Here is a 23,112-nt window from a genome sequence, read left to right on the forward strand (position 1 = left end):
CATGGCAAGGTCCAGATCCACAGCTGTGGCTGGGAGCGGGGCTGGGAGCTGCAAACCAAGGCTGGGGTCAGAGCCGGGGCAGAGCAGGGCTGGGTGATGCTCCCTCCCTGCGAGGCTGGCCCAGGCCTCACCACACCTCCCCAAATGTTCCCCCATGCCCCCTAGGGGCCCCACAGTTTAGGGACCACTGATCTAAGCATTGACAGCCACTATCATATGATATTAGAACGGAAAATTTCCCTAGATTTGAAATGAAGTTTTGGATTTTATCAATGACCTCAGTGTGTAGTGTTGGAGAAATACAGAACTGGAAGAGGTGACTACAAATAAATACTTAATAAAAAATAAAAGATGAAAGTTTTTGTTTAAAAAACAAACAAAAAACTTCACTCATGTTACTTCACCTTCTCTATTTTGAATGTGGAGCAGGTTTTTAGAAACTTCTTCTGAACATCTTGATATTCTTGCTGTGCTGTATTTATCATAACCACTTTGACACGTTCTTGTTTCATATCACACCACTCTTTAGGGAATGCTACTAACTGTTTACCTGCAAAGTAAACATTGTGTTAATACAGCAAGAACTGACTCTGCTTATACGGGCTTGTGCCTTATTAAAAACTGAAAAGAGCACCTATTATCGATTCTTTTCTTCCACAGATTCTTTGGCAAGCCTACTCTTTGCCATGAATACACCATGGCTTCTGTAGCACAGATTAGATTTTCTATTTTGCTACCAATCTGAGCTCTCACTTACCAAAAACAATTAACTAAAGTAAAGTTTAGAAATGTTGGGAAATTTTACTCATTACTTCTGGACCATTCAACATTTTGGGCCTCAGGGTACAAACTATGGTAAATGGGACAACTCACATGACTAAGGACAATTCATGTGAGTAAAGAGTGGCAAGACTGGAACATTTATCTTTTTTATATGGAATGGTATTTGCTTCTGGCTTATAAAATTATATCGGTAAATCAAATGATTTATTAGCAAAGTGATTAAGCTGAGAAAGAATATGGCTACAGCTAATTCACTCTTCTGTCAGTAAGAGAGATTTGTTTATGGAGGTCCTGATCCAGTACATAAACATGTACTTTTGCTGTGTCGGGGTCTGAATACGCTTCTACTGGCACTACTGTAAAAGGTTTTGGAAAACATAATCCACAATGAAATATGGAAAAGAACAGAGACACATTTACAATTTAATATATTCTGGGCAGGTGGAGAGCAGTGGCTGCTGGCTGGCCACCCAGCTCTGAAGGCAGCGCCTCAGCCAGCAGCAGCGCCATACCATGACACCCTTATTTTTGCACTGCTGCTGGCAGTGGTGCTGCCTTCAGAGCTGGGCTCCCGGCCGACAGCTGCAGAGCTTCCTGCAGTCGGGGAAGATTCCTGGAGCTGGGTCTGACCCGGCCCTGGGAGAGGCCCCTGCAGGGGAAGAGGAAGTCCTGTCCCTCAGCAGCCCAGCCAGGACCAGCAGCTGGAGTCTGGCATACTGAAGGAGCCCTTGGCCAGGGTTCCCCCAGCCCTGCCCCTCCCTGGCTACAGGCCCAGCGCCCCAGCATCCTGGGGTTAAACGGGCCTTGGGCTGGCTGTGTGTGTGTGGGAGGGTGACCACGGGAAACCCCCGCCAACCACGGTGCCCCGCTAGCAGTAGTATTGCCTTCAGAGCTGGGCATCTGGCCAGCGGTTGCTGCTCTCCAGCTGCCCAGCTCTAAAGGCATCGCCGCCACCAGAAACAGCACAGAAGTAAGGGTGGCAATACCGCGACCCCCGTACAGTAGCCTCGCAACTCCCCCCCATGACTCCCTTTTGGGTTGGGACCCCACAAATTTAGTATCTGAAACCATGAAATTTATTATTTTTAAAATCCTATGACCATGAAATTGTCAAAAATTGACCCTGATTTTGGTAGGGCCTTACCTATGAGGAAAGAGTGAAACAATTGGATTTGTTTAGTCCAGACAAGAGGGGACATGATAACAGTTTTCAAGTACATAAAAGGTTGTTACAAAGAGGGAGAAAAATTGTTCTTCTTAACCTCCGAGGATAGGACAAGAAGCAATGGGCTTAAATTGCAGCAAGGGCGGTTTAGGTAGGATATTAGAAAAAACTTTCTGTCAGAGTGGTTAAGCACTGGAATAAATTGTCTGGGGAGGTTGTGGAATCTCCATCATTGGAGATTTTTAAGAGCAGGTTAGACAAACACCTGTCAGGGATGGTCTAGATAATACTTAGTTCTGCCATGAGTGCAGGGGACTGAACTAGATGACCTCTCGAGGTCCCTTCCAGTCCTATGATTCTATGAAACTCAGTTTAAAATTATGTGCTGGCTTTCTGACACAGCTGCTGTTACATTTCAAACTAAAATTGCTAAGTGGAATCACTGACAGTGGTAGGTAATGCCTAGCAACTGAAAATTTATGGCAAGAGATAGGTTTACTTCTGGGCATAAGTCTTCATCTAGACTAGAAGCATTGCTGTTGGATGACTGAGAAAGCCTTTTTGGTATATCCTACTGGGAGATGTCCTATGTCCTCTTCAAATCTGAATTCTTTTTACCCCTTCACACTGGTATAAGGGGTAACTTTACTGAAGTCCATGTTGTTACTCTAGTTTTACACTAGTGTAAGTGAGAAGAGACTCAAGCTCAATATGTTTAAATATATGTTCAGAATCATTAATAGTTTAAGAAAATAGACTAGTATTATTTAGAATTTTAAATATGAATGAAAGTGTGTGTACTTTGTCAGACCCTTCATGCAACAACAAAATAATAATAATTAATAATAAAGCTATGAAGAACAGCTCAACAAAGCTTTAATTTACCTTCATCCTTTGGCTCACGCTGAATGATTATAACTGTTCCTTGTTCATCTGTAGCACATAGATTTTTCATGTCTACCTTGTAGTCCTTCCTGAGGAGTTTGATATTAATTTGAGTTTTTTTAGCTACTTTAGCATCCTCTAAGTGCATATTTATCAGAGGGTCAAAGTCTGTGAAATGCACCTTGTTTATGGAATACTTCCACTGTACTAAATTGCTGACAAGTTTTGCCTTTGATTGTTCTTCTTGGTTATCTTTAGTTCTTTTGATCATGTTTTGAATTTTCATGGAAGCTTCATAGACATCTCTAGTTATACCAGAAACTCTAACAAAAGGAGGAGTTTCCTTGGTTTCCACATGAATGGTAATATGTAGGCTTTTCTGGAGTTCACTTAGTTTCTTAGCTTCTGCTTCACCAAAACTGTCAATTAATTCATCTGAAATAATGTTGTCATACTGTTCTTTTAAAATCAGACTTTTTATCCAAGATTCAGTGGCTTCCATATTTTTTTGGCTTTCACCACAAATCTGAAATGTGGCTAACTCAATTTTCTTCTCCAGCACGAATCCACGTTTCTTTCCAGTAGGACGTTTTTTGCCCATTAAAAGTGCTGCAATGAAGTATAAGGTCTGTAATTACGTAACTTTTATTTTAGAAAATATTTAATTTTATGTACCCATTTAAAAAACACTCACTACTCACAAGTTAACTTAGAAAGCCATGATTCTGATGTTGGTGAAATTGTATCTCCTTCTCTTTTCTGCATACTTGCATAAAATACATTTTGCATCTGTGGCTGGAAGATGACTATTTTAATTTTTTTCACATGCTGGACTGCTTTTGTACTTGCAAACTCAACTATAGCATCCATCATGTCCTCAGCTACCTCAGCTGGATTCCGCCCTGCCTGACCTGTAACAAATAAATAAAAAAATACATATTTGCTGGTGAACAGTATGTGAACTGAGATGCTCTCTATATCAAAGAGCCTCTCTGCTCCCTACTTGTACTATCTGAAGACGCTGTGAACAGTCCGAGCAAAAAGATCACAAAATGTCTATTTTCTAAACTGCAAGCCGTCAGGGTAGAAACTCTTTTTGTATAGGGCCAAGCACACTGTTGACACTTAACACAGTAAAGTAATATAATAAAATAATAAATGATAATAAATAATAATAATAATAATTAAAGGTAATCCCTCCAAGTCAAAATTGAGGTATATTGCACGGCTGCTATATCTGTGCTGTACTTATTCTGTGGCTAAACACAGGACTTCATTCTTCATAATTACAACAGATAAATATGACTACGATGATTTATTGAAACATCCTTTTAAAGGCAATACAGTCTCATTCTTATAATGAGGTCAGCATAACCAGATATGAAACACAGTTTGAGGAAATAATATATTGTGAAAAGAAAGTTACTTTGTAAGCTCTTAAAGAGAAACCTGGCTCCAGTGTTTTTCTGGTTGCAATCATTAGCTGACAGGCAGCAGACTGTGAATATGTCATTCTCTGTCTTTCTCCCCAAAAAGATCCATATTACCAACATCCCTGCTAAAGTGCGGATGTTTTGATGCCATAACTGAAGCAAGAGCTATTAGTCTGCCATTTTCATAAAGTATAATTTCACTGACAAATGGATATAACACATTTCTAAAACAATACTAACAGCTTTTAACTGGATGAGAGAACAATAGACAAGATAAGCCCGAAACTTAAGATGAGATAAAGAGTAAGTCGTGCATGGACTGTGAACACTGTACAGGGACTGGTTCCTACTAAGTGTCCAAGCCAATCCAAAAACATGTGATGCAATGTAAAGTAAATGCAATGTAATGTATAAATGTACATAACAGAAGGGGGTTTCTGCATTACTTTGGATGTGTGGTATATCTTGTACCTACCCGCTACATTTGAGTATGAACAACTCAGTATAGCTTTGCTGTATGCCAGATAAAGGAACCTGAGTGACAAGAACTGAGTTCTTGGGGAGCCGTGTGGAAGTGGTCTTAGAGGCTACCCTAACAGTTCTGAATGTCTCGCTTTTTTACTAACGTGTGGCCCAATCCTGCCACTCTTACACAGATAATCCTGCTCATGCTAACAGTTCTGCTGAAGACAACAGAATTACTCATTTAAGTAAATGTTACAGGTTTTTTTTAAAATGACACCAGAGCGTTCACTGACATTTGAAGTTATCATGTAAATATATATCTAAAAGGTTGACTAAAACGTGTCTACGGTCTTGGAGAAATAGTTTGCAAAGCAGAAATATTGTAATGCAACATGTTTTTCCTAGATAATGTCACATTAGTGCAGAAGTGAAAGTAAGCCGGTGCGCTGTACCGGGACTGGCTTTCCCAGACAGCAATTTAAAGCCCTAAGGTAGTGGCGGCGGGGCTTGAGGGGATTTAAACGGCCGGGGCGGTAGCAGCGGCTGGAGCCCCGGGGCCCTTTAAATCCCCAGCGGAGCCCGGCCGCCGCTACTCCAGGGGTTGGGCAGCAGGGCTCAGGCGGGGATTTAAAGGGCTTGGGGCTCCAGCAGCCGCTATCACAGCGGAGCCCCATGCCCTTTAAAGCTCTGCCAGAGCCCAGAGCCCTGGGGTAGTGGTGGCAGCCAGGAGCCCCCAGGGCTCCTCAGTGATTTAAAGGGCTCGGGACTCTGCTGCGGTAGCAGCAGCTGGAGCCCTGGGCCCTTTAAATCGCCCCTGAGCCCCGGGGTTCCCAGCCACCTCTGTAGCTGGTAGCTTGGGGGTGATTTAAATGGCCTGGGGCTCCAGCTGCGGTAGTGGTGGCTGGGAGCCAGGGGCCCTTTAAATCTTGATTAATCAGATGAAGATTAACAGAGATTTAACAGATTTAACGGAGATTTAAGGCCCTGCCTCTTCCGGCTGCCCCCTGTTCAGGACTCCAGCGTACCGGTAAGTCCTCTAACTTACTTTCACCCCTGCATTAGTGTCAATGTATAATTTAGACAAAAATTTTCATTTTTCAGGGCTCTGAAACTACTTGCGAATTTGGTGACCAATTTTTGCGGGTTTTTTCCCCCAAAGAAGTTGAAACAGATTGTTTCAGCCATTTAGAAACAAAACATTTTGACTTTTCCTTTCTAAACGGCATGATGTTTCAAGATATAGCTAACTGAAAAAAATGGGAGAAGAACACCACAAAATGAAATAACCAAAAAAATCATTTGGGGCTAAACTAAATGTTTTATTTGATGCAAATAAAAAAAATTTTTTTTTAATTTTTATTTTGGCAAGAAAAAAAAAATATCAGTTTTGATTAGAACCAAACTGAATTTTTTTTCAGAATTTAAAAGTTCTGCCCCTGAAAAAGTCAGCTATTCACTCAGCTCTGGTATCATTAAGTGGCACCTCCCTTAGCCAGGTGACTGTACATTACTGCATGCTTTTTCAATCTCTCTCCACTGAATGAAACCCCTCAGCCATACAGTTACCTGCCAATGTTGTGATACGCACTTTGTCTATAGCAAGCCAGCTGAACCAAGTAGTTAGGTTACTTTCGGACCAGAACATGCTTCGGCTGAAATCAGTAGGAGTAGTGTCAGGCCTTTAGAAGCTAATACCATATGGATACTTGCTATACAAATCTGTAATTTTAACATTACACTGCTGGTATGAGTTTGTGTGTAAACTTACTACAGTGATCTTGATTTTGCTTTTCCTTTCAAAATCTACTAAGAAAAAACAAACCTGTTCCAATTGCTGGGAAGGCGACAGATGTGTACTTCCTCAGTTCACACTCCTGGAGCACTTTAGAGACCAGAGCTTTAACATCTTTCTGATGAACGAGGTGAATAATTTTACCACACATCAGCTTTCCACCTTGTGTGGTTATAAAGCCACTGTGAGGCTGCAAGGCTAGACGATAGAAGAAAAAAATATGACACACAAAATAAAGAGATCAACACTTTATAATAACAAAGGACAAGAGCCTCAAGTGGTGCACAATGGAGCAGTTCCAATGTCTTTAATGGAGCCATGCTGATCTACACCAGTTGAGAATATAGCTTCTGGATAGAAACGTGCCGGGTATTTGCAAACAGGAAAGTGGAAAGCAAATCCATCTTGAATGTTTTACCCATACAGGGTCTTGACATTCCACCAGCTTCATCTGATTAACGTTTTCGCTGCTAACATTCTGCTTTTAAAATTTCTTTACGCTGATATCTTAAATTGGGGGTGAACTTCGTATGTGCTCCGAATTTCCTGTTTTACTTATGTCTGAAATCTGGGTGCTCATCAAATAATAGTTTACAATTTAACACAACCGACCTTTTAATGTATATGAAATTTAAATAATTTTATTCGTATTATCAACGTTTCCTAAAATGTGTATCAATGGAATGTGCACAATACCTCTGCATGAGAAACTCCTCAAAATCACTTGGGCTCTTGCAAGGAAGCTAAGGCACATGTAATAAAATCCTTTAAAAGTGCTAGGTCATTTAAAATGAGTTATAAACACATCAAAAAGGGCTTATACGGCAAAAAACTGATGGACTCATGAGCGCAACGGTACAAATAGCACTACTATGCAGAAAGGCAAGAAATTGATTGTGAGATTATGTGCTCATCCTGCTAAGTGCAGAACACATTCAACTCCCATTGGCTTGGGAGTTGAGGGCAAGGATCAGGCTAATAAAGGGGGAGAATCCACAGATTTGCCAAAAGTGAAAAATTTTGAAGCAAAAGGTGCAATATTGGAACTGAACTGCCAGAATCATAGGGGCGCTATTTCATTTTATGATTCAGGATGCGCACTACGGGTTTTTCTTGCACTAATGGGTGCCAGCCACAGCTGGCAATGGTTTAATTTCGGCACTGGTTTGGCAGAATCCAAAGACTGTAAAAGAGCTCACAGACAGTACCTATTGGGTTACATCATTTCAATTAACAACAACTGTGCACTTTTGAATACAAAAGGAGAGACACTGATAATCTAAGAGCCTGATGCTGCACCCACTGAAGTCCGTGGCAAAGCTCCCATTGTCTTATCCAGGAGCGGGATCAGTCCCAAAATGGCTATTGCCTCAATTCAAGAAGGTACATCAAGCATGTGCCTAACTTTAATCAGGCGAGTTTAAATCATGAGCTTAAAGTGACTCTGAAGCCAATGGGCCTCTTCAAATTCTGAAAGTTAAGCATGTGCTAAAGTACCTTCATAAATAGGAGCCTATGGTTGCACTACTTCCCATGTACTCATTAGGATCAAATAGCCTCTCTTCCAAATTATCTTCCTTTTGCAAAAATAATGTGGGTGCCGTGAGAGCAGGGTTTTCAAAAATCAAAAAAGCCAGCACAATTTTATTTAATGTAATGTGCTTTCCTATTATAATTATATGGTCCAACTGGGGGATTGTAACATCATGACTAAGCATAAGCAGCCATTTAAATTTTGGAAAGAGCAGGTATACTAATAATTTATTTGAGCATAAGCTTTCGTGAGCTACAGCTCACTTCTAAATTGGTTAGTCTCTAAGGTGCCACAAGTCCTCCTTTTCTTTTTGCGAATACAGACTAACACGGCTGTTACTCTGAAACCTATACTAATAATGGAATCAAATGGAATATATGTTGCATCATACCAAGCATAGCACATTCTAGTTCAACCTGGGGTCCGGCAGCTTCCATCACTGCTTTGAAGACACCTTAAATAAATGAGAAAACATGTCAGTTTGCTCAGTCAGTTTAACTGTTGTTACCCAAAAATCACCTCACACCTGTATGAAAACTCTCAAACTTTGCCCTGCCACATGCTACATTTTCATGCACTAACAGCCACATTCTGTATTCCTTGAATAGCCAAAACTCCCATGGGGACAGATCTGACAAGATGCTGAGCCCCACCAATCCTCACTGTATTCAGTAATCTGCATAACATCTCATATTGCCTGCAAAGAATATACTCCATTTACAAATTAACTTTATTTCATAGCTCTCTTGGTTGACAGTACGCCAGTCACCATGCTATGTTACCTGACAGATTGCCTCTTTCTCTGTGTCGTGCTGCTACTGCTGGGATCAGCAGAGATGTTCAAGGAGAAGTCCCCTTGACACAAATGAGGGCTGCTGGCAGGGTGTTTTCTGTGTGGGGTCCTCGACTTTGGAACTGACTCACCTCCACAGAATGCCAGAGCCTAAGTTTGTTAACCTTCTAGGCAAGGCGCAAGGCCCATCTTATTTCTTGGGCTCCTGAGGAGCAGGGTGGACTGAGGGTTGGCAGGGCATGGTGAATGTTAATTTACTTATGGGCAGTCCTTTACATGACCTCATATTGCATACATTAGCTAATGGGCCAGGCCCCCAGGAAGCAGAATAGGCACCTACCAATATATTTAGAATTTTGGGGGGAGGGAAAAATCAACATTACAGCATAGGCTAGAGAGTGGGAGAACAAGGGGATTGTCTCTTCAGGCGGCTCTGACTTATGCCTGGGTACCCTGATATTATTTTGTGTCATGAGGTTGTATTGCTATGTCTTGGCATTGTGCTTCTATCTTGAAACATCCCAACGCAATGTCAGGAGAGCACTCAGCCATTATTTATTAGCTCTCTGCAATTCTATTAGACGAAGAGGCTCTCAAATGCTGCAAAGCTGGGTTCTACTGGTCTAAGTGATACATTTCACAATGGAAAATTCCCACTGGGAATAGCACTAACGTTGGAGAACCACAGCCCAGAAATGAAAGGACAAGACTGATGGCCTTTAATGTAACAAACTAACACAAAGCACAGACATTTGCCATCCCACTTTTCCAGCGTGAAAAAAAATGCTCCCTCCATTTCCAATAAGTGGCAGTGAATTTATCATTAAATTAATAGATATTCAGTAAGTACCTGATTTGGCATTAAATGATGAATTTGATATGTTTACAATCACATCTGTATTTTCCTTGGTGATATCGCCAGTTGCTACCTGGAATGTAATGGAACCAAGCTGCATTTCATGAACTCCCAATACTGGGGTTGAAACACGCCCAGAGGAAACTGCAAGGAAAATAAAAATACATTAAGAGTGGTCTGTCCTAGTACAAGTGCTATTCCCTTGAGCTTATGTATGCTTTGTACATTCAGTACAGAGTTCACAGATTGGGATCTCCAGACAAAGTATCCTCTTTGACTCCAATATTCTCTAACCCAGATTTTTTATTTCTGCTTTCCATTATTCAGTCCATAGGACCCAGGAGACATAGAACTCTTTCAGTTTAAATACTGTGGACCCATTGCTACTCCCATTGACGTTGACGCAATTTTGCTATGAACTTCAACGGAAGAGGGAATAGGTTCTACATTCTCCTGAACAAATCTCTGGTGTTGCGTGCTGTTCACTCACATACTGTGCTGTCAGCATTTCTCTCCTGCAAATTAATAAATGGAAAGGAACTATATCTGCTGGATACCTTCGTGTGGACCATTCAAGTTACAGAGGGAAGGGGGTAATCTTCACAGATGGCCTAAAAGGGCACGAAGAAGGGAAATGATGCTGTTGGGAGCCCACCCATTCTAGTGGTTGCTCTTGTAGCATGTTATCTGTGGTTCGCTTGGCATGGTGATTGCATCTTTACAATCCCAGCAACCACTGCAATCTATCGGTATAGTACCAGTGGATTCTCCTCCATGTAGCAAGCCTGGCAGCATCCCTGAAGAGCAAGAATGTCACCATAACAAAAGATTTTCTCCCCTGAGTTTTTCACCTCCCGGGTTTAGGAATGTCAGTTCATTAGATTATTTTATGTCCTTGTGACATTCTCCTGCCAACTGTGTATTTAGAAAACCCAATCCAAATAAACAACCTTACTTGGACTTGATGATACAGCCTGGAGATTCCCACTGGTCCTAGATTCTAGTTCATCTGTAAATGCCTAGAAATAGAATCAAAAGGTACTGCAGACAAGGTTTCAGAGATTTGCCCAACAGAGACAGATTCAAACCTGGCTAGTCTCACAAGTAAAATTAACAGCTATGTATCTGAATTGGAGATATCTCATGCACATAATGTCCACCTTACAGCAGAGTCTAGGTGTCAGTGGTGGGAGTAACGGGAACTTTTGTGGAAACAAGGTGCTGGTAGCTGCAGGTATTTTTACTACTGTAAAACTACTCTGAGCAGGGTTAGAAAATACAGCATTTAAAATGCCTACAACCCTGGGAATCTCGTCTACATTAATACAACATTTCTACCAGTCATGGAGCTGAACCAGTAATAGCAAAGGTGAGAAACATTTTGGGAGCCTAATGTAGACTGAACCTTAAAATCCTGAGCCTACTGAAACTTTACACTGCTAAGCAGTTACTTTGTTCTGAATTGGTTAGCTGATTTTTGGCACTGTCTAATGCCATCTAGTGCAGCACCTGTCACTTGTATGCAGAAGCACTGGTGCTTAAAAAGCATGAGTGGTGAATGAGGTCTGAAAATCAGGACCTCAGTTCGGAAACAATGTTGAATATATGCACATTATATTCATGCGTATACAGAATAAAGATACACACATACAGTTTTTCTGAATTCCTCTTCCCCAGAGTTTTATTACTGGCTACATATGAAAGAAAACAGGATTCTATTTTATTTATTTATTTGGTTTACAGGTCATCTGCTTATGGAGGTTTTCCACACTTTAAGTCAAAAATCATCTGTTTGTGACATCACAAGTGATTTCTATGGAAACAATTATACAGTCACATGCAAAAGATAATGACTATCTGAGGAATAAGCAGAAGGATCTGATTAAACAAATAATCTGTCATCATGCAAATCTCTCTATTAATAATGAGCTAAGGAAAACAACCAACAAAAAAGAAGACGAGTGCTTCTCAAGAGAGTGAAATGCTGGTCCCAATGAAGTAAATGGGTAAACCTCCTTTGACTTCAGTGGCACCATGATTTCACACAGCATGTTTTCAGATTTCTATGAGGAAGCAGCTGATCTTTCAGAGCCCAATCCTGTAATCCTCACTTAGTGGGCCAAATCCTGAGGTCCTCACTCACTTTTCACTAAGTCTTCACTAGGGCAAACTCCCATTGAACTAAACAGGAGTTTGCCCGAGTAACGATTTCAGAATCCAAAATATTGAGATCAATGGCACCTCTCTCATGAACATGGATGTCCCATGTAAGGGTCACAGGATCAGGCCCACTGAGACATCAGTTTTAACCCGTCACTAAAATAATTTATAATGAATATAATAAATTGGGCCTTTAAAAACATGATAACTAAATCATATTTATAATAAATAACTAAAATAGTGTGTAATACGAAAAACATTAACATGAAAGAAATTACCTGAATATTATCTGTATCTCTTGGATGCAACAGAAAATGAACTTCCTGAAGAGACTTCAAATTGTGGTTACTACTGAATTTGAACACTTCATCAAACATTAATTTAGCAACAACGGGTTTAGGAAACCTAAACCCACCAGTCCCAATTGCTGGGAACGTGATTGACTGTAGAGACAGCTCTTCGGTTTTCTTCAGACATTCTTCGACTATGTCTTTTAGGGTCTGTATAAAAAAAAAAAAACCAGCAGCATTTGTTTTTGTCAACACCGTCTTCATTCTTTAATCCCAAACAGTGTCTGTTGGTCCTAAAAAACCCACCCCTCATTATTAAACACGCATCACACATCTTGAGGTCATTCAAACTGAAATAAATGGAGCTGATACTCCCTGCTCACTACTATGTAACTTCAATACAGGATCCACATTAAATCCATTTTCATGTTAAATGAGGAGCAACTTCAAACAAAATTAATGCTCTGAAGAAAATGTATAAAGACTGTTACCGTCATGGCAGCGCCTCTTCCTTGATCCCATACAGGAACAATGGCATGGAACAGAAAGCTGCAGGCCAGATTACATCCACTTGTTTGGAACACAGACCCTTGAGTAGGTACTTGTCTTTGGCTTTCTTCATTGAACTCAAGCTGGAGTGTTGGTCCAGCCTTCTGCAGCAAACTTTGAGAAAGCGGACCTACACCAAGCCGCAGATCCGCGCCAATGCTGCTTACGATCACGTCCGTCTGAAAGAAAAACAAAACAAAAATATTTCAAATAGGATCTTAAATAGAAGTGTTTACCAGCACCAATAGCCTTACATAACACGCTGCAAGAGGTAATGTGTTGACACAGACATGAGGTTCTCAGCAAGAGCTCTGCATACTAGGTATATAGCGGTGTCAATCCATCATGGGAGTACAGTAATCCTGCATTTTGCTGCTTGAGATTCCCTGCAGCATTTTCTAAATTCCTCTGGGAAGAATTTCTGTTGTGCAGCTTCTCCTTCCCAGGGCAGTTTCCCAGCAGCACCAACAGAAGAAACAGCTGCACCAAAACGAAACTGAAGCAAATTTAAGCCAAAACACTTATGGCCTTGAGTAACTAAACACCCATGAGTAAGGCTACGATTTTGTCATGTACATTTTTAGTAAAAGTCATGCAGAGGTCACGGGCAATAAACAAAAATTCACGCAAGCCGTGACCTGTCCCTGACTTTTACTACAAATGTCCATGACAAAATGGAGAGGGAGGAAAGTCCAGCACCCTCCCCTGCTGCGGCTGGAAGCTGAGGCCCCTGCCCCTGCCCAGTGGCTGGGAGGTGGGAGGGACCCCTGCCTGTGGCGGCTGGGGAGCTGCGGGGGATCCCCCTGCCTGGGGACTGGGGAGCTCTGGGGGATTCCCCCCTCCAGGCAGAGGAGCTACCGCATCTGCGGTGGCTGGGAAGCTCCAGGGGTCCCCTGCACCAGCAGGGACCCACCCACGGCAGTTGAGGAGCTACGGGGGACCTTCCCCCGCCCGTGGCGACTGGGGAGCTCTGGGAGATTCCCCCGGCAGTGGCAGCTGCGGGGGTCCCCTGCTACCTGTGGGGACTGGGGAGCTCTGGTGGATCCCCCCTGCGGAGGCTGGGGAGCTGCAGGGGATTTTCTCTCCCCCCCCCCACGGAGGCTGGGGAGCTTCGAGGGATTCCCCGCACCCACAGGGACTGGGGACCTGTGGGGGACCCCCCCACCTGCGGCGGCAGGCCTACCCCACAGCTCCCAGCCACCACAGGAGGTGGAGGTACCCTGCAGCTCGCAGCTGCTGCGGGGTGAAGTCCCGGAGGTCTGCAGAAGTCACGGATTCCACGACTTCCGTGACCTCTGTGACCAAATCATAGCCTTACCCATGAGTTATGTCTCCGATGTCACATACAGCTGTAACCTAGGAGCTCTTCTCCCTCCCCACAACTGAGATGGGACAGGATGCTACTTCTCAGAAAAGCAATATCCCAGATATAAAACTGGGGTGGTAGAAACCGAGGCAGTCTGTTTGCATCATAAAGACACAGGAAAGAGCAAAACCCACAATTTTTGGTTTTGTAGTTCCCCTTTAACATTGAATACGGGGGTATTTTTAATGGGTTATTGGGTTAGATAGGGCTGTTACTGCCATAGAACTTACAAATATAAAGCTTTCAAAGAGAGCAGCCAATAGCCAGTGCAATGAGATCACACTTTATGAAGGAGCACCACAACTGGCTGTGGTGAGTCAGAGAGGGGGAAGTTTTTAGTTAAAAAGAAAAATCGGGCTGTTAAGATGTACAGACTACTGACATGCACTTGGACCCACTAATATAAAAAAAAAAAAAAAAAAACACTAAGGGACTACACAAAGACACTCCAGATAAGCCAGTCTGAAATGCATCAGCTGAACTCTGGATAAACAGAGTGTGAAAACCAACGTGCAATTGGTTCAGGTTTCCAGCCTACTGATCCAGCCCTCAGCAAAAGCAAATTAAGCAGCTGCTTCTGGTCTTGCTCTTTCAAGACTCCTGCAAGCTGTACAACTCAGACTCAGCACCATGGCCTTCCCCAGTGGAGGTAGAAGGGAAGGAAAGGAAACTCACAGGACACCCCTTGTACAGTAGCAAGACCAGAGAAAATGGCACCTCATGGCCTGGATTCCCTTCTATCAGCTTGGAGCACTATGAATAAGTGTTAACCCTTCTAACTTCAATACAGTGTGTTGAAAAAGCCAATTATTTTGTATGTTGACTCTAGAGGTGGACCCAACATCACACTCAACTAAGATTGAAACATCCTGGCTTTGTGGTAGTTGGAGGAAAACTGGGGTTTGGAACCCCCAAACAGGGGGCAGTTTGCAAATGGTCGTTATCTTTATAGTGAGCTGAACCAAAACCACAGAGCCAAAAACCCTGGAACTTCTGAATGTTTGAAATTCAGACCTAGATGTAAACTTTGTGGCTTGGGTCCCTCTCCCATTTATTGATTTAATTAACACACTATGTGTGTTTCATTACAGAATACTCATTTTAGAAATGAAGTTAACCTAGTATCTTCTCATTTCCCATTTAACTTTGAGAAAAAGCTTTACATGAAACTGGGTTATATCTGACAATTAAAACACCTACTGTGGCGTCCTGAATGTCTCTCTTCTCCAGTATGACACTCAGACCTTCATCCGTTGTTACCACCTGGAGACCCTTTCTGTTCTGAGCACCTCTACTTTCTCTGGGCTGGTGGCCTGTTTTGGACTGAGGCAATAAACTGTGTTGGGGTGATTTCTCTGTAAACACTTCTTTCAAGGCATCAGTGAGAACCTGAACTGTTTTTTCTGTAAAGTCCACAAGATGAATCTCCTTCAGGCAGCTTTCCCCCGGAGAATCTTCCAAGGTTTCCTTGATGGATTTTGCAATTGACTGTGCACACAGTTTTAACGGGAATCCAAATATCCCAGAGCTGATAGCCGGGATGGCTATGGAATGATGATTGTACGTTTCAGCCAGGCGGAGGCTTTCCTTTACTGCTCTTTTTAACAGGCGCACGCACTTTTCTGCCTCGTGATCCCTCCACCTGGGCCCAACAGCATGAATTACTTGTTTACATGGGAGGTTCCCAGCATCTGTAATAACAGCACGGCCAGGCTGCAAAGGGCCTCGTTTCCGCACAATACGGTCACATTCTGTTTGTAGTTCTGGCCCTGCAGCTTTTAAAAGGGCCTCAGCAAGGCCACCAATATGCTTTAAGTCCTCGTTTGATGCATTCACCACAACGTCAGTTGGATGACTGCACAAATTCCCTTTATAAACTGCTACTGCAACTCCATCTTGCAGGATCATTTTACAGCGGAGCTGTTTTGTCGTATCATTACCATCTTCTCTTTGTTCTTCTCCATCTTCTTGCAGCCTGATCAGACAGTTAAATTGATGCTTTACCTCACTAACATACAAGCGTTCTTTGTCTCTGAAAAATGCTTTGGCTCCCGGTTTATCAATTAACACATTTGTAGAATATAGCGAAGACAGAATTTGTTCAATCAGGCGGATGCCCTTCAATACTTCTACCTTTGGTCCACTCAGGGAAATACTTTTACGTGAAGTCCGTGTGCCAAAATTAATCGTCACATCTTTCTTTCTCAATTCATGACAAATGTGGGATTTTTCCTTCTCTATGAACTGTACAACTGCCACAGACTGAACTGGGATTAATTTTTGCACCTGTGTGTTTCTATCTACAAACTCAGAAAGCTTTCGATAAGCTTCTGCTACAGCTTTAGAATAACCAGCAATAACTACTTTCTGATCTCCTTCCAGAGAGAGCAGGTCATCCATTATTAGAGTCTCCTGGAATGCATTATATGTCTTGTACAAGGTGCTAGTGAGTTCCCTCCATTCTCTCTTTTTGATGACTTCTCGGTCTTCCAGAGGAATGCATTTATAGTCTAACTCTGTCTTCATTCGTTCTTCTGCTTCTAAGAGAACTTTAGGAGAGTCTCCTACCAGCAGTACAGTATCATTCTCAAGCTGATAAAAGGCATTGACTTGATTTGTCACAAATAAGCTCTGTGACAGAGTTTCATTACCGATGTGCTGTAGGAACTGGAAAATCTGAGGATGAATAGTAATTGACTTCTGTGCCATGTTCTGCACCTTTTCCAGTATGTCACTTTTGACTTTATAAACTTCTGCAGCTACTCCACATAGGCCAATTGACTTCTTTGCAGCATCATAAGAGATCTTCAAGCATGGGTACTCCTTGTAAATATTCTTCTCTAGCCCAGCATTGTGTAAAATTGCATACTTTCCTGGGGGAACTGACACAGTTATTTCTATATTTTGCTTTTCCCTTTCTGTTTCTCTCACAGCGTTTTCCATATGTTCTTTCAGTTCTTTCTCCACATCCTCCACAGCCAACATGTCACCTGCTATGATAACCATCTCCTTAGAAGTGTCAGGTATAGTCAAAACACCATCCTTCACCAATCTGTTTTTTATGGCTTCCCAAACCACTGCATTTACTTTGCACTTAATAGCCTTGTACTTTGACATGACACAAGAGAACTCAGTGGAAACATCCTCTTTCCAAGTCCCAATCAATTTAATCATTGACCTTCTCTGTTTAGACAAAGTTGCTGAAGGACACAATGTAATTTCTGGGTGTGTACATTTGGTTTGGGGCCATTTTAGCTCACATTGGCAATTTTCCATTTCCTGGTTTATTTCTTGTATTAATCTATCATGGCTCTGTAAAAACTGCAAGATGTAAGGATCCACTGGGATTCTGATTGGTTTTGGCATCTTTATTAGTGGTCTCTTCTTTCCATAAAGAGCTGTACCCAAAGAACTGTAGTACGGATGTACAGAAATTGGTGTTTGATCAAGGGAATGCTGCTTTTCCAAGACAGTATTCAGATCTAAAAATTAAAATATACAAAGAATTTCAATAAAAATTAAAAACATCAGCCCGAAACACTATTAAATAGAATAATAATTTGTCTTGTGTGTCTATTTCTGTGTTTTTTGGCTTCCAAAACACTATTTTCAGAGGGGTGGAGGAATCTGTTTTCTATTTGTTTCATTAAGTACACCTGGGCATCATTTAATTCAGTTATGCTTTACAATGAGGCCTTATTGAGAGATGGGCAGGGAAGGGTGCCATATCAAAAGGAGGAGCAAATATTTCTTATTCTAAACTTTATCAAAAGAACTCTTGGTCCATTGCTCATCCAGAAAGTTACGTCAATTTGGGGGCATTTTCCTGCCATTTTAAATGGGATATAGACAATGCAAAGGAAAATGCGATTGATGACACTACAAAAGTGTCATTACCATAAGCCAGGTTATGCATCAAAGTCTAACATACTGAAACTTCTTAAGCAATCATTTAGCATGTTAGACAAAAATAAGTCACTTACTAGAGGTCTTCAATTAAAAGTCAAACAAAATTATTCTGGAAACCTTGGGACTCTGAATACAGGGAGTTATTTATTGGAGGTGACCCTAACACTAGGATGGGGCATTGGTTTCATGCTGATTCAAAGGAAACACTGCAACCGACTGAATCATCACCACTTAATATCCCTTCCAGATGGAGAAGAAATTTGACCCTGCTTAGCTTATGAAATCCAAACAGATCACAGCTCAAAGTGGTTTAAAGAACCTGATTTCCTTATCGTCACATATAATTAAACTACGGTGAAAAACCATGGATGTGTTTATATTAGAAAACAACATCAGAGAGTCATCAATCCATTCATAACAGAGATATTAAAGGTTATATAAAGATCTCCTGTACACAGGATGGAATGGTTCTGGAATCCTGAACAGGCAACAAATACATGTGGGTATTTCTAGTGAACCAACCCATGGATTCTACTTAATTCTTATTTAGATATAAACTTTCATTGGGTCAAGTTCTGAGATGCTGAGAACCTGCAACTCACATTGAGGCCAATGTTGAGTAGAGGTTGCACAACACCTCCTGGAAAGAACTCAGCACCTTGGAACAGGGCCTAAGCACTTTGCTTTTATGACACCAAACCTGACCTGGGTCTCTTAGTAGTAGTGTAGCCATTTACTTTCAGACACCAAGATGGTTAACCATTTTCTAAGAATATCAGTACTTCTTTTAATTAGAAAATGAACATGAAAGTGAGATGGTCGTACCTTTGTGATCACAAAAAGTAATGATAGCTGACTTCTCCTCACAGAAATATTTAACATCTAATACTGGGCCACCTCCATTCTTTGGACTTTCAAAGTAGATCGTTATATAATCTTTAGGAACATTAGATGGTATGTTTTCAGCCTTGATGCTTTGTGTCAATTCAAGAAGCCTGGCAGTAATTTTTAAGTTTTTCATTCTGTTGTTTTGGGCACATATGTCCAAAAATTTCACGGTATCTGAAATCAGAAAATAGGCATTCATGAAACATTTTTTACTGTAGCATTCTTAGGGCTCAGCTATGATTTCTGGAATGGTACTGAGTGTGGTTTGGTTCTCTCTACACATTTTCCTAGTGTAAATACCACTGTGTTTTTGACAATGAACTCCACAGGCCAATTGTGTAATAAGGTATTTATTTATTTTGTAATACATTATTTCCAGTAATTAGTTTTAAATTAATTGTCTTTCAATTTCATTGGCTGTCCTTTTGTTCTTGTATTACCATAAAGGTAAAATAGGAGCACTCAATTTACTATCTCAATACTATTCATTATTGTATTTATCTGACATGTCTCCTCCTATTAATCTCTTCTGCAAGATAAGTAGTTCTAATTTTTTTATTCTCTTGTCATAGGGAAGCGTTTCCATATTGCTAATATTTTCAACCCATCTCTGCACTCTGTCCCCTCCTATTTCTGTTATATCTTTTCGGAGATGGAATGACCAGAATGGAACACAGCACTCCAAGTGTGGTTGCACCATCAATTTATGAAGTTGGCATGATAATATTTTCAATATTATTTTCTCTTAAAATTTTTCTACAACCTCACATTCTGGTTGCCTTTTTGATAGTAGCTGTGCACTGAGCAGATGTTTTCTCGGATCTCTCCACAATGGTACCCAGGTCTTTTTCATGAGTGATTGTAGTCAATCTAGATCCCAATTTACTATTCAGATTTCTTTTATGGCAATTCTTAATGCATTAGGTGACCGCTACCTTTTAAAACTACACATAAAAATTACTGGTGGTGTACACTCTGTCTTACCTATACTTTTTAAAAAGGTAACTACGGCCGCATTTATTTCAGGTATAATTTCCATACTGAAGTCCTTGTCTCCTGATAAGCCACTGATAGTCTCCAACAGCATAATTAACATGCATTCTGTGACAGACTCTTCTATATTTTCAAGCACAAGTAGAGATGAAGTCGTTTGGGGGTGTTCTTGAATATTCTCCACATTGGGTACACTATTCTGCGCCGAACGTTCCTTTCTTTGCAAGACTTCCTGCACATCTAGTTTGACAAAAGTACAAATAAAAGGATGTCACTGGGTTACACAGCTGTACACACTCAATACATTTCATGGGGTAAATATATTAGGGCAAACTCAATATTATTTTACTTTCTAATGTTTGTAATTTTTTTAAAAACTTTCATCCTGTCTCTTTCTCTCAAAAAGACTCTTGCTTTCTCTTCTGGAAAAAGTAAAATGATTATGGGGACAAAAGCTTCGCTTAAGTTACTGTATACTGTAAAACATCAAAGGGTTATCATACGTATCTACAGGAAAATCACCCAGAGGAATAGAGCCTCATCCATCACATCTGATAAAACATCAAAAGAACACTACTCCTGAGGGCATTCTGTGCCAAAAATTTTAATAGTCTCTGTACAGTATATTAAAATTCTGCAAAATTCTGCAAATTTTGTCAAATAAACGTGGAGCATGGCATTGGGGAGCACAGGCCACTGGCTGCACAGAGGTGGGAGATCAGTGTGTAGCTTTCCCCCCCACCCCCCCGGACACGGGCTAGGCGGTGAGGCTTCACCCAACCCTGACACACCGCAAGGACCAGGCTTGACCCAGAAACACCCCAGGACCCTGCCTCTCTTTGTGGGCAGGCAGACTCGGCAAGGTGGGATCCAAGTGTGGAGGGGCTTAATGTGAAGGGATCCAGGTGTGGGCTCATAGGATTCTGTGTGGGGGCTCAGTGGGGGATCCAGAGGCACAGGGGCTTGTTGAGGGTTCTGGGTGCAACAGTAAAGGGACTCTGCAGAGCGGTCCAGGTGAAGGTGGTTGTGGCTCAGTGGGGCGTGTGTGTCTGGGTTGGGGGAATAGAGCTTGGTGGGGGGGGTCTGGATGTTGGGGAGCTCAGTGGGGGATCCAGATGCTGGGGGAGTGGGGCTCAGTGGGGTGGGGATTCAGGTGCAGCTGGTTGGGGCTTGGTAGGGGGGGATCCAGATGCGGGTGGCTCATCGAGGTGGTCCAGGTGCAGGGGGAATGGAGCTCATCGGGGGGTTCTGAGTGCAGTGGGGGTGAGGCTCGGCGGGAGGGTCTGGGTACGAGGGGGTCTGGATGCATGGTGGTTGGGGGAGCAGCTCCCTGTACAGGGATCCCTCTTGCTGCAGCTGAGGAGCAATGGGGAGGTGTGGGGGGTGGGGATGCCGTGCAGGGGAAGAGGAAGTCCTGTCCTCCCCAGCCCAACTGTGACTAGCAACTGAGGCTGGCACAGGGTAGGAGCCACCAGCTGGGTCTTCCCCAGTCCTGCCTCCTGCTCCACCGTGATTTACCTCTCTGCTGGCTGCCCTGGGTATCTGAAACATACTGCTGGAAAGGGTCACATGACCACTCTTGTGGCTTCCCTGTCAGAAAGTCATTTTTCTGTGGGGAAGCAAAGAAATATGCAGAGGACATAAATTCTGCACATGCGCAGTGGTGCAGAATTCCCCCAGGAGTAAGCACACAAGCATAAACTGAAGATGGGCTTAAGATACAAAACATGGCTGCAGATCCAAAGTCTGGAGGTTTTTAATATTTGGGGTTATTTGGGGGCCCATCTCTAACATGAACTAATATAACATAGATGCTAAATTTAAGTACCCATTGTTAGAAGCAGGGAAGAGCTAAGAAAAGAAGCACTGAGTAAACATTAAGATAGAGGCAGCTATTTACTGCTATAGTTTATTGTAATGTCTAAAATAGGATTGATATTAAATTTTGAGAAATCAAAAATGTCTATAAAAGTAATTGTAACAACAGAAGAATTTCCTGGTTAACCTAATTTCCTTAACCTGAAGACTGAACTTTACTTTTTCACTGGTGGTGATTAGTTTTGCTGTCCGAGATACTATTCTCTAGACCACACTTTGAATGAGAAAGTTTACCAGAGTACTGCTGGGAAGAGGGGGTCTAAGTAAGCTCATTAACGTATTAATGAGATGTATAATTTTTCATAACAACATTTGAAGTTATCCCTTTGTAGTTCTGCATTCTGCCGGCAACAGGATCTTCCACTGTGTCTTTTCAAGTTAGTATCGCAATGTGTGACTGCACAACCTGACCCAAATACATGGGCACCAATGTAACTATGTCATAGAACCAGGAAATACTTGCAAGCATCATATTTCTGTAGAAGAATCTTGAAACTAGACATACACAAAGATCTCTCACCTATGCTTAACTCTTTCAGTGCCTGGCCTCCACAGCTATTGTTCTTCCATTGGCATCCCATTGAAACCAATGGAATATGAAAGATAGTTTTGGATGTACCTGATAATCTGGTACACTGACCAGACAGGTGGTGTGTTTTACGTAGTCATGCCTAGAACTTTCAGTGACAGCCAAGGTATTTAAGGGACACACCATGGCTATTTAAACCTTGAATGAGACAGGTGCATAAAAAGGAACGGAAAATTATTAGTTTCAAGAGCATATTTAGCTGACTGAAGTTGTCTTTTCTGCACAGGGAGGAGAAAAGTGTCATAAAAGTCTCAGAGTTTGAGCACTTTCAGTAGAATTGCGGAATAGGCACTTGCTGATCATGTCCCAGATATTCCTGTTTCTCAGCCGCCTATCTTTCTGACCAGCTTTTGAAGCCAAACCCAGAGAGACATCGTTCTGAACAACTCCCTAGAGAAGTACAGCTCAGTGGTGAAAGAGAAGTTTTACTTCTAACACCAACATTTTCATTCGATGAAGAACCACACTGTTCTTCTGTGTGCTATATGATGAAGAACACTTTACCTTGCTCCTGGGCTTTGCCTGCCGTCTTTAAAGTCTAAAAAGAAAATGACAGTAGAATATTAACGAATGACCTGATGCTCCTGCTATTGCTTCAAAGCTCTGGATGCTGCGGGTTCGTTTGTATTTATTTACCTGTTTGGGATCCAACTCTTCCTGAAACACGGCCTCTTCGGTTGCACCTGTTGTTTCAGGCCATGTGACAACAAACTTTAATCCTCCTGTCTCTGGCAAATCGAGCTCATGGGTCCTTTTCTCAAGAACTCGTTGCCTCACTAAAATA

General features: G+C 41.9%; 1 protein-coding gene across 1 annotated transcript in view; it reads right to left on the bottom strand.

Annotated features, from left to right (window-relative positions):
- The window catches only part of LOC141995793 (protein mono-ADP-ribosyltransferase PARP14-like), a 34,143-nt gene that overhangs the window by 6,995 nt on the left and 4,036 nt on the right, over window positions 1–23,112 (bottom strand). The window contains exons 2-15 of the mRNA XM_074967195.1: window positions 22,965–23,104; window positions 22,833–22,866; window positions 19,853–20,101; window positions 18,806–19,042; window positions 15,272–17,553; window positions 12,648–12,884; window positions 12,145–12,366; window positions 10,662–10,725; window positions 9,701–9,850; window positions 8,449–8,511; window positions 6,554–6,721; window positions 3,535–3,744; window positions 2,834–3,442; window positions 405–550 (exon numbers count right to left, since the gene is read on the bottom strand). Of these exons, the coding sequence (XP_074823296.1) occupies window positions 405–550; window positions 2,834–3,442; window positions 3,535–3,744; window positions 6,554–6,721; window positions 8,449–8,511; window positions 9,701–9,850; window positions 10,662–10,725; window positions 12,145–12,366; window positions 12,648–12,884; window positions 15,272–17,553; window positions 18,806–19,042; window positions 19,853–20,101; window positions 22,833–22,866; window positions 22,965–23,104 (4,811 nt within the window). The remainder of the gene's footprint in view (window positions 1–404; window positions 551–2,833; window positions 3,443–3,534; window positions 3,745–6,553; window positions 6,722–8,448; window positions 8,512–9,700; window positions 9,851–10,661; window positions 10,726–12,144; window positions 12,367–12,647; window positions 12,885–15,271; window positions 17,554–18,805; window positions 19,043–19,852; window positions 20,102–22,832; window positions 22,867–22,964; window positions 23,105–23,112) is intronic.

The sequence above is a fragment of the Natator depressus genome, chromosome 11 (genome assembly GCF_965152275.1).
Source record: "Natator depressus isolate rNatDep1 chromosome 11, rNatDep2.hap1, whole genome shotgun sequence".
In the NCBI taxonomy this organism is placed as follows: domain Eukaryota; kingdom Metazoa; phylum Chordata; order Testudines; family Cheloniidae; genus Natator; species Natator depressus.